Source organism: Bombina bombina, chromosome 5, assembly GCF_027579735.1.
Source record: "Bombina bombina isolate aBomBom1 chromosome 5, aBomBom1.pri, whole genome shotgun sequence".
NCBI classification, from domain to species: Eukaryota; Metazoa; Chordata; class Amphibia; order Anura; family Bombinatoridae; genus Bombina; species Bombina bombina.
In genome coordinates this window covers 628,917,027-628,929,038 of record NC_069503.1, presented here as the reverse complement: position 1 = coordinate 628,929,038, position 12,012 = coordinate 628,917,027, and the positions used below count along the sequence as shown (strand labels likewise).

The window sequence follows — 12,012 nt, the reverse complement described above, 5'->3', positions numbered from 1 at the left end:
CCACTAGAGCCGCCTTGGGATCCCTGGATCTGGACCCGTAGCAAGGAACTTTAAAGTTCTGACGAGAGGCCATCAGATCCATGTCTGGAATGCCCCACAGCTGAGTGACTTGGGCAAAGATTTCCGGATGGAGTTCCCACTCCCCCGGATGCAATGTCTGACGACTCAGAAAATCCGCTTCCCAATATTCCACTCCTGGGATGTGGATAGCAGACAGGTGGCAGGAGTGAGACTCCGCCCATAGAATGATTCTGGTCACTTCTTCCATCGCTAGGGAACTCCTTGTTCCCCCCTGATGGTTGATGTACGCAACAGTTGTCATGTTGTCTGATTGAAACCGTATGAACTTGGCCCTCGCTAGCTGAGGCCAAGCCTTGAGAGCATTGAATATCGCTCTCAGTTCCAGAGTATTTATCGGTAGAAGAGATTCTTCCCGAGACCAAGACCCTGAGCTTTCAGGGATCCCCAGACCGCGCCCCAGCCCATCAGACTGGCGTCGGTCGTGACAATGACCCACTCTGGTCTGCGGAATGTCATCCCTTGTGACAGGTTGTCCAGGGACAGCCACCAACGGAGTGAGTCTCTGGTCCTCTGATTTACTTGTATCTTCGGAGACAAGTCTGTATAGTCCCCATTCCACTGACTGAGCATGCACAGTTGTAATGGTCTTAGATGAATGCGCGCAGAAGGAACTATGTCCATTGCCGCTACCATCAACCCGATTACTTCCATGCACTGAGCTATGGAAGGAAGAGGAACAGAATGAAGTATCCGACAAGAGTCTAGAAGTTTTGTTTTTCTGGCCTCTGTCAGAAAAATCCTCATTTCTAAGGAGTCTATTATTGTTCCCAAGAAGGGAACCCTAGTTGACGGAGATAGAGAACTCTTTTCCACGTTCATCTGAGAAAGGCCAGGACAATGTCCGTGTGAGCCTTTGCTTGAGGAAGGGACGACGCTTGAATCAGAATGTCGTCCAAGTAAGGTACTACAGCAATGCCCCTTGGTCTTAGCACAGCTAGAAGGGACCCTAGTACCTTTGTGAAAATCCTTGGAGCAGTGGCTAATCCGAAAGGAAGCGCCACGAACTGGTAATGCTTGTCCAGGAATGCGAACCTTAGGAACCGATGATGTTCCTTGTGGATAGGAATATGTAGATACGCATCCTTTAAATCCACCGTGGTCATGAATTGACCTTCCTGGATGGAAGGAAGAATAGTTCGAATGGTTTCCATCTTGAACGATGGAACCTTGAGAAACTTGTTTAAGATCTTGAGATCTAAGATTGGTCTGAACGTTCCCTCTTTTTTGGGAACTATGAACAGAATGGAGTAGAACCCCATCCCTTGTTCTCTTAATGGAACAGGATGAATCACTCCCATTTTTAACAGGTTTTCTACACAATGTAAGAATGCCTGTCTTTTTATGTGGTCTGAAGACAACTGAGACCTGTGGAATCTCCCCCTCGGGGGAAGTCCCTTGAATTCCAGAAGATAACCTTGGGAGACTATTTCTAGCGCCCAAGGATCCAGAACATCTCTTGCCCAAGCCTGAGCGAAGAAGAGAGAGTCTGCCCCCCACCAGATCCGATCCCGGATCGGGGGCCAACATTTCATGCTGTCTTGGTAGCAGTGGCAGGTTTCTTGGCCTGCTTTCCCTTGTTCCAGCCATGCATTGGTCTCCAAGCTGGCTTGGCTTGAGAAGTATTACCCTCTTGCTTAGAGGACGTAGCACTTTGGGCTGGTCCGTTTCTACGAAAGGGACGAAAATTAGGTTTATTTTTTGCCTTGAAAGGCCGATCCTGAGGAAGGGCGTGGCCCTTACCCCCAGTGATATCAGAGATAATCTCTTTCAAGTCAGGGCCAAACAGCGTTTTCCCCTTGAAAGGAATGTTAAGTAGCTTGTTCTTGGAAGATGCAGCAGCCGACCAAGATTTTAACCAAAGCGCTCTGCGCGCCACAATAGCAAACCCGGAATTCTTAGCCGCTAACCTCGCCAATTGCAAAGTGGCGTCTAGGGTGAAAGAATTAGCCAATTTGAGAGCATTGATTCTGTCCATAATCTCCTCATAAGGAGGAGAATCACTATCGACCGCCTTTATTAGCTCATCGAACCAGAAACATGCGGCTGTAGCGACAGGGACAATGCATGAAATTGGTTGTAGAAGGCAACCCTGCTGAACAAACATCTTTTTAAGCAAACCTTCTAATTTTTTATCCATAGGATCTTTGAAAGCACAACTATCCTCTATGGGTATAGTGGTGCGTTTGTTTACAGTGGAAACCGCTCCCTCGACCTTGGGGACTGTCTGCCATAAGTCCTTTCTGGGGTCGACCATAGGAAACAATTTTTTAAATATGGGGGGAGGGACGAAAGGAATACCGGGCCTTTCCCATTCTTTATTAACAATGTCCGCCACCCGCTTGGGTATAGGAAAAGCTTCTGGGAGCCCCGGCACCTCTAGGAACTTGTCCATTTTACATAGTTTCTCTGGGATGACCAACTTGTCACAATCATCCAGAGTGGATAATACCTCCTTAAGCAGAATGCGGAGATGTTCCAACTTAAATTTAAATGTAATCACATCAGGTTCAGCTTGTTGAGAAATGTTCCCTGAATCAGTAATTTCTCCCTCAGACAAAACTCCCTGGCCCCATCAGACTGGGTTATGGGCCCTTCAGAAATATTATTATCAGCGTCGTCATGCTCTTCAGTATCTAAAACAGAGCAGTCGCGCTTACGCTGATAAGTGTTCATTTTGGCTAAAATGTTTTTGACAGAATAATCCATTACAGCCGTTAATTGTTGCATAGTAAGGAGTATTGGCGCGCTAGATGTACTAGGGACCTCCTGAGTGGGCAAGACTCGTGTAGACGAAGGAGGGAATGATGCAGTACCATGCTTACTCCCCTCACTTGAGGAATCATCTTGGGCATCATTGTCATTGTCACATAAATCACATTTATTTAAATGAATGGGAATTCTGGCTTCCCCACATTCAGAACACAGTCTATCTGGTAGTTCAGACATGTTAAACAGGCATACACTTGATAACCAAGTACAAAAAACGTTTTAAAATAAAACCGTTACTGTCACTTTAAATTTTAAACTGAACACACTTTATTACTGCAATTGCGAAAAAACATGAAGGAATTGTTCAAAATTCACCAAATTTTCACCACAGTGTCTTAAAGCCTTAAAAGTATTGCACACCAAATTTGGAAGCTTTAACCCTTAAAATAACGGAACCGGAGCCGTTTTTATATTTAACCCCTTTACAGTCCCTGGAATCTGCTTTGCTGAGACCCAACCAAGCCCAAAGGGGAATACGATACCAAATGATGCCTTCAGAAAGACTTTTCTATGTATCAGAGCTCCACACACATGCAGCTGCATGCCATGCTGTTCTCAAAAACAAGTGCGCCATACCGGCGCGAAAATGAGGCTCTGACTATGATTAGGGAAAGCCCCTATAGAATAAAGTGTCTAAAACAGTGCCTGCCGTATTATTTTACAAAAAATACCCAGATTAAATGATTCCTCAAGGCTAAATATGTGTAAATATGATCGATTTAGCCCAGAAAAAGTCTACAGTCTTAATAAGCCCTTGTGAAGCCCTTATTTACGATCGTAATAAAACATGGCTTACCGGATCCCATAGGGAAAATGACAGCTTCCAGCATTACATCGTCTTGTTAGAATGTGTCATACCTCAAGCAGCAAGAGACTGCTCACTGTTCCCCCAACTGAAGTAAATTGCTCTCAACAGTCCTGTGTGGAACAGCCATGGATTTTAGTGACGGTTGCTAAAATCATTTTCCTCATACAAACAGAAATCTTCATCTCTTTTCTGTTTCTGAGTAAATAGTTCATACCAGCACTATTTCAAAATAACAAACTCTTGATTGAATAATAAAAACTACAGTTAAACACTAAAAAACTCTAAGCCATCTCCGTGGAGATGTTGCCTGTACAACGGCAAAGAGAATGACTGGGGTAGGCGGAGCCTAGGAGGGATCATGTGACCAGCTTTGCTGGGCTCTTTGCCATTTCCTGTTGGGGAAGAGAATATCCCACAAGTAAGGATGACGCCGTGGACCGGACACACCTATGTTGGAGAAAGTATGAAGCGAAGACCAAGTTGCCGCCTTACAAATCTGTTCAACAGAGGCCTCATGTTTAAAAGCCCATGTGGAAGCTACCGCTCTAGTAGAATGAGCTGTAATTCTTTCAGGAGGCTGCTGGCCAGCAGTCTCATAAGCTAAACGGATTCTCAGCCAAAAAGAAAGAGAAGTTGCCAAAGCCTTTTGGCCTCTCCTCTTTCCAGAGTAGACAACAAACAATGCAGATGTTTGACGAAAATCCTTAGTAGCTTGCAAATAAAACTTTAAAGCACGAACCACGTCAAGATTGTGTATCAGACGTTCCTTCTTTGAAGAAGGATTAGGACACAGTGACGGAACAACAATTTCCTGATTGATATTCCTATTAGATACTACCTTAGGAAGAAACCCAGGTTTGGTACGCAAAACTACCTTATCTGCATGGAAGATCAGATAAGGGGAATCACACTGTAAGGCAGATAACTCTGAAACTCTTCAAGCCGAAGAGATAGCTACTAAAAACAGAACTTTCCAAGATAAAAGCTTGATATCTATGGAATGCAAGGGTTCAAACAGAACCCCATGAAGACAGGCTTTCGAGCCTGAATCAAGGTATCAATGACCGACTCGGAGAAACCACGTTTTGATAAAATCAAGCGTTCAATCTCCAAGCAGTCAGTCGCAGAGAAACTAGATTTGGATGTTTGAACGGACCTTGGAGTAGAAGGTCCTGCCTCAGCGGCAGAGTCCATGGTGGAAAGGATGACATGTCCACCAGATCTGCATACCAAGTCCTGCGTGGCCACGCATGTGCCATCAAAATCACTGAAGCTCTCTCCTGCTTGATCTTGGCAATCAGACGAGGGAGGAGAGGAAATGGTGGAAACACATAAGCCAGGCTGAAGGACCAGGGCACTGCTAGAGCATCTATCAGCGTTGCCTGGGGATCCCTTGACCTGGACCCGTAACGAGGAAGCTTGGCGTTCTGACGAGACGCAATCAGATCCAGTTCTGGTTTGCAACATAGTTGAATCAGCTGGGCAAATACCTCCGGATGGAGCTCCCACTCCCCCGGATGAAAAGTCTGCCGACTTAGAGAGTCCGCCTCCCAGTTCTCTACTCCTGGGATATGGATAGCTGAGAGATGGCAAGAGTGAACCTCTGCCCATATAATTATCTTGGAAACCTCCATTATTGCCAGGGGACTCCTTGTTCCCCCCTGATGGTTGATATAGGCTACAGTCGTGATATTGTCCAACTGAAATCTGATGAATCTGACCGTAGCTAGTTGAGGACAAGCCTGAAGAGCATTGAATATCGCTCTTAGTTCCAGAATGTTTATCGGAAGGAGGGCTTCCTCCTGAGTCCATGACTCCTGAGCCTTCAGGGAATTCCAGACTGCGCCCCAGCCCAGAAGGCTGGCATCTGTAGTCACTATAGTCCACTCTGGTCTGCGGAAACTCATTCCCCTGGACAGATGGACTCAAGATAACCACCAGAGAAGAGAATCCCTGGTCTCTTGATCCAGATTTAACAGAGGGCACAAATCTGTGTAGTCCCCATTCCACTGATTGAGCATGCAAAGTTGCAGTGGTCTGAGATGGAAGGAAACTCTTGTGAGAGGAGAGCGAGAACTGTTTTCTGTGTTCACTTTCCACCCGTGAGACCTCAGAAAGGCCAGAACAATGTCCGTATGGGACTTGGTGATTTGAAAAGTCGACGCCTGGATTAGAATGTCGTCTAGGTAAGGAGCCACCGCTATGCCCAGCGGTCTTAGAACCGCCAGAAGAGACCCTAGAACCTTCGTAAAGATTCTTGGCGCCGTGGCTAACCCGAAGGGAAGAGCCACAAACTGGTAATGCCTGTCTAGGAAGGCAAACCTTAGGAACTGATGATGATCTCTGTGAATCGGAATGTGGAGGTAAGCATCCTTTAAGTCCACGGTAGTCATATATTGACCCTCCTGGATCATAGGGAGGATGGTTCGGATTGTCTCCATCTTGAAGGATGGGACCATGAGAAATTTGTTTAGGATCTTGAGATCCAAGATTGGTCTGAAAGTTCCCTCTTTTTTAGGAACTATAAACAGGTTGGAATAGAAACCCTGCCCCTGTTCCTCCCTTGGAACTGGGTGGATCACTCCCATAACCAGTAGGTCTTGAACGCAACGTAAGAATGCCTCTCTCTTTATCTGGTTTGCAGATAGTTGTGAGAGGTGAAATCTCCCCTTTGGAGATGAACCTTTGAATTCCAGAAGATATCCCTGGGAAACAATCTCTAGTGCCCAGGGATCCTGGACGTCTCTTGCCCAAGCCTGAGCGAAGGGAGAAAGTCTGCCCCCTACTAGATCCGGTCCCGGATCGGGGGCTACTCCTTCATGCTGTCTTAGAGGCAGCAGCAGGTTTTTTGGCCTGCTTCCCCTTGTTCCAGACCTGGTTAGGTCTCCAGACTGGTTTGGAGTGGGCGAAATTTCCCTCTTGTTTTGTATTAGAGGAAGCTGAAGCTGCGCCACTCTTGAAGTTTCGAAAGGAATGAAAATTATTCTGTTTGGTCCTTAACTTATTGGACCTATCCTGAGGAAGGGCGTGACCTTTTCCTCCAGTAATATCAGAAATGATCTCCTTCAGACCAGGCCCGAATAGGGTCTGTCCCTTGAAGGGGATGTTAAGAAGCTTAGACTTTGAAGTAACATCTGCTGACCAGGACTTAAGCCATAGCGCCCTACGCGCCAGAATGGCAAAACCTGAATTCTTAGCCGTTAGCTTGGTTAAATGAAAAACTGCGTCAAAAATAAAGGAATTAGCTAACTTAAGAGCTTTAATCCTGTCTAAAATATCATCTAACGGGCTCTCCACCTGTAGAGCCTCCTCAAGAGACTCGAACCAAAAAGCCGCTGCAGCAGTAACTGGGGCAATGCATGCAAGAGGCTGGAGAATAAAACCCTGATGTATAAAAAATTTCTTAAGGAGACCCTACAATTTTTTATCCAATAGATCTAGGAAAGCACAACTGTCCTCGACGGGGATAGTTGTACGCTTAGCTAGGGTAGAGACTGCTCCCTCCACCTTAGGGACTGTCTGCCACGAGTCCCGTATAGCGACATCTATGGGAAACATCTTTTTAAAAGCAGGAGGGGGAGAGAACGGCACACCTGGTCTATCCCATTCCTTAGTAATAATTTCCGAAAACCTCTTAGGGACTGGAAAAACAAAAAAGTGTAAACAGGCACTGCAAAGTATTTGTCCATCTTACACAATTTCTCTGGAACTATAATGGGTTCACAGTCGTCCAGAGTCGCTAAAACCTCCCTAAGCAATCAGCGGAGGTGTTAGAGCTTAAATTTAAACGCTGTCATTTCAGAATCAGACTGAAGCAACGCCTTCCCTGAATCTGAAATGTCACCCACAGATAGAAGCTCTCCTGCTTCGGCTTCTGAGTATTGTGAGGGTATATCGGACACAGGTATTAAAGCGTCAGAAAGCTCTGTATTAGTTCAAGCCCCAGAGCTGTCTCGCTTTCCTTGTAACCCTGGCAGTTTGGACAATACCTCTGAGAGGGTAGCATTCATAACTGCCGCCATGTCCTGTAAGGTAAAAGAATTAGACTCGCTAGATGTACTTGGCGTCACTTGAGCAGGAGTTATAGGTTCTGACACATGGGGAGAGCTAGATGGCATAATCTCCCTTTTTTCAGTCAGAGAATCCTCTGGAGATAAATCTTTAAACGCCATTATATGGTCTTTATAGTTTATAGAAATTTCAGTACATTTGGTACACATTCTAAGAGGGGGTTCCACAATGGCTTCCAAACATATTGAACAAGGAGTTTCCTCTATGTCAGACATGTTTAACAGACTAGTAATGAGACAAGCAAGCTTGGAAAACACTTTAATAAAGGTGAAACAGCAATTAAACAAAAACGTTACTGTGCCTTTAAGAGAAAAAAACTAGCACTTAAACTGCAAAAGAGTGTAAAAATATAGTAAAGTCTTCGAAATTTTTACAGTGTGTGTAAGGGACTAAAGCAACATTGCACCCACTTGAAAATGGATGATTAACCCCTTAGCCCCCAAACCGGATTTAAAAAAAGTCAACCACCGGTAAAAGACAGTTGAGCACCTTGCCACAGCTCTGCTGAGGCTCCTACCTGCCCTCGAATACGATTTAGGGAAGAAATAAACCCTTTATAATGGTCCTCAGATGCCAGAGGACTCCTCTAGGGATGCTGGATGTCTCAGTCTTAAGGAAACTGCGCATCTAGAGTGCGAAAATAGGCCCCTCCCACCATGTACTGGATGTCAGAGGGGCCTTAAGAAAATACTCCTAGGAGTATCTGACTAGCCATGTGGAAAACTAGGCCCCAAATAAAGACTTATCTCCATCAGAAAAAAAACGTCCTATTTATGAAACATGTAAACGTTTTGTCACTAAGTAATATGAGCATTAACATGAGTATTACCCTGTTTTGTAAGAAAGATCCCAGTCGTTGTTAAATCACTGCATCTGGCTTACCTCAAATACACAAGGCTCTGCCAGCATTTTCTAGAACTTATTCATCTCTCTAGAAATAAAAATACTGAACATACCTCAAAGCAGGTAATCTGCAGACCGTTCCCCCAACTGAAGTTTTCCCATACTCTTCAGTTATGTGTGAGAACAGCAATGGACCTTTGTTACAAACCGCTAAGATCATCAACCTCCAGGCAGAATTCTTCTTCTAATTTCTGCCTGAGAGTAAAACAGTACAATGCCGGTACCGTTTAAAAATAACAAACTCTTGATTGAAGGTAACACTACACTAAGTCACCACATATCTCTTGATACTTCCTATCTTGTCGAGAGTTGCAAGAGAATGACTGGGGGTGGGGGTTAGGGGAGAAGCTATATAGACAGCTCTGCTGTGGGTGTCCTCTTGCAACTTCCTGTTGGGAAGGAGAATATCCCACAAGTAATGGATGAACCCGTGGACTGGATACACCTTACAAGAGAAAAATGATATATACTTACCAGAAGACACCCATCCACATATAGCAGACAGCCAAACCAGTACTGAAACATATCAGCAGAGGTAATGGTAGAGGAGTATAATGTCGATCAGTAAAGGGAGGCAGCAGATGAATCTCTGCGACCGATTAAAGAGAGCCTTAGAATAGATTTCCCATAGGTGAAAACATGGCATCGTTAGGAAATACTCCCTTCACATCCCTCAGACAAACACTGTACTTTGAGAGGAACTGGGCTTCAATATGCTTAGAAGCGCCTATCACAGAAGAAAATCAAGCACAACTTGCTTCACCACCTCCACAAGGAGGAAAAGTTTGTAAAATTAAGGTATGAGCGAGGTGGGAGGTGTATTTATAGGCATTTTGAGGTTTGGGAAACTTTGCCCCCTCCTGGTAGGAATGTATATCCCAAGATATACACTTTCAAAACTGTCCAGGCAGTGTGAAAAACAAACAGCTGATCGCTGATCCGTAGTGACAGACACAAGGTGAGCATGTCCTTACGCGTTTAAGTCACCGCTTCGTCAGAGGAAGCGGTGACATAACCGTGAAACGCGTAAGGCCACGCCCACCTTGCATCTGTCACTACGGATCAGCGATCAGCTGTTTGTTTTTCACACTGCCTGGACAGTTTTGAAAGACTTTATTTGACTTGAGCGGACGCCATAAACTGAAGGGAACTGTGAAGGAAATTGTGAGACTACTCCGTCTATCAGCAATATCCCGGATTTTGGCATACTTTTTAAGTGTCCTGGACAGATCACAGTTAACAGCATTCCTTAGCTGTACATTTACTGATACGCCTGCACATACCTCATAAGTTTGAGGTTGATTCCTGTGAGTAGATACCCTACGGGGGATTCGCTTCTTATTGCATGTGTTTTTTTGTATGATTAAATTTATTTGCACTATGTAGGTGCTTTTGTGCGCTTCCTTTTTTACTTGCCTATATATATATATCTGCATTGGAGCCCTTTGCAGTTAAGTAAATGAAAACATGTAAAATCATATTTATGCAATATTAATTTTTAATAAAGTGTTTAACTGTGTATTTACTGTAAATATTTCACATTACAATGTTCTTCACCAGCAGAATATGTTCTATGTATTTATAAATAGATATTCCTATATATATATATATGCATATATCTATGCCTATGTGTGTGTGGATGCGTTGGTTTAGCACAAGAGTGATAACTCGTTACTTTCAACTCTTAATACGAGCGCAACTCGAAGTGGATAAAAGTTTACTTCTAGAGCAATTGGCGATCTAGAGAAAGCGATAAATAACGCTCCACTTGTAATCTGGCACTGAATTTGCAATGTAATTTCCTTTACACAATACAAACTAGTAATACATACCTCATGTTTACCCATGCACCATTTTTGCGTAAGATATGTGCAGGGTGGACATTTCTCTTCACTGTGACATGAATGAAACACTGTAAAGTGAATTAAACATTGATTATCATAAAAGTGTATTGTGTTGCATTACAAAACAAGTTGTAAACAATGCTTTTTTCAAAGGTCAGGTAAACATATAACGCTAGCTAGAGATTTGTTCCAGTTATTTGATCAAAAAAGGGACACATAATAATCTATTGGAATGATGATCATTCTAGCCACCTCTTATTGTTGGGGTGCTACATGATAATTTTTCAAACAGTTTGTTTCTAGTTACATTGTTTAGAGTTAGCTATAGAGGAAAGGTACACACACAAGCAAGTAAACTTAATAACATGCACATAGGAAGGCACATCAAATAAGAATGGTATATGTGTTTTCAGGAATTGGTGATTCCATTGAGAAACGCGTTCCCTTTGGTTTTAAGTCCTTTTCCCTTATGGATTGGTGTACCTGTCTCTGCACTTTTTTTGATAACTAAGATGTTTCTGCTACAGTCTGATGAGTCTTTTTATGGCCGTACGCCGATTTTGGTTTTCAGATAATGTTGTTTGGCGGTTACCATAACCACCACCAATATGTTTAGAGGATTTGACACACTAGGACGGTGATTGGTCAAGACGGGTTCCACATGACACACATGTGGTGTAGCCATGCCCCCTTCTTTTCCTGTTCATAGACCAATTGACACTTATTTGTTTCCTTAACAGTCATTATGACTACGGGTAATTCTTTTCTGCTGAGTGATATAGGCGTGTTCCATATGATGGATGACGGTCACAGAATGAGCCCACGCCCCTTCTTTTTAATTGGTGCATTTTTGTTTCTATGACACCCAGAGCATGTCATCCGTAGTTGATTTGATTGAAGGTCTTGAATTGGTTTGAGCAGTTTTAGGTGCGGGCTATGAATATAACTTTGTGGTTCTACACTAGAGTACCCTTTTTATGTTTCTAGGCGATGGCGTTTTTGCGCCTTGTTTCAGTTCCCTCTGGGTTTCTTTGTCACTAGTGTCGTCACATATGGGCGTGTCTCAGTCTACCTAACACGTATCGTCTTTGACGGCTGAATTTGGTTACATTAGTTTACACTGAGTTTACCTGACTGTTTTCTTGCAATCTGACTCATACTTTCAGATAATGGTTACATTGGGGTGTCCCCAGAACGTAATCCACGGATCACTGCATCTGTTACTTTGACACTATATTGTATACACAAGATAATGTTTATTAATAAGCTGTTAATTCATTCCTGTTTCTTTTGCACACGCTGCTTTTTGATTGGCGGGCTTTAGGAGGAGGGCCTATCAGGTCTTTAAAAGTTTTGTTCACACATTGTTTGCTTGTCAGAGGAAGGGGCTTGTGTTCCCCCGAAACGTCACACTTTAATAAAAAAAATGTCACTGTTGACTGAAGATCAGAGATTGCTTTCTTCATACTTTGGATTTTGTTATTCTAAGAGCACCCTGGCAGTTGCGGTTGATCCGCTGAGAGTGCATTCACACCG

The 12,012-nt window shown here is 43.8% G+C and overlaps 1 protein-coding gene across 1 annotated transcript in view; it reads right to left on the bottom strand.

Moving 5' to 3' along the window:
- The window catches only part of NFX1 (nuclear transcription factor, X-box binding 1), a 588,547-nt gene that overhangs the window by 81,771 nt on the left and 494,764 nt on the right, over positions 1–12,012 (bottom strand). Inside the window, exon 15 of the mRNA XM_053714588.1 lies at positions 10,465–10,544. Within this exon, the coding sequence (XP_053570563.1) occupies positions 10,465–10,544 (80 nt within the window). The remainder of the gene's footprint in view (positions 1–10,464; positions 10,545–12,012) is intronic.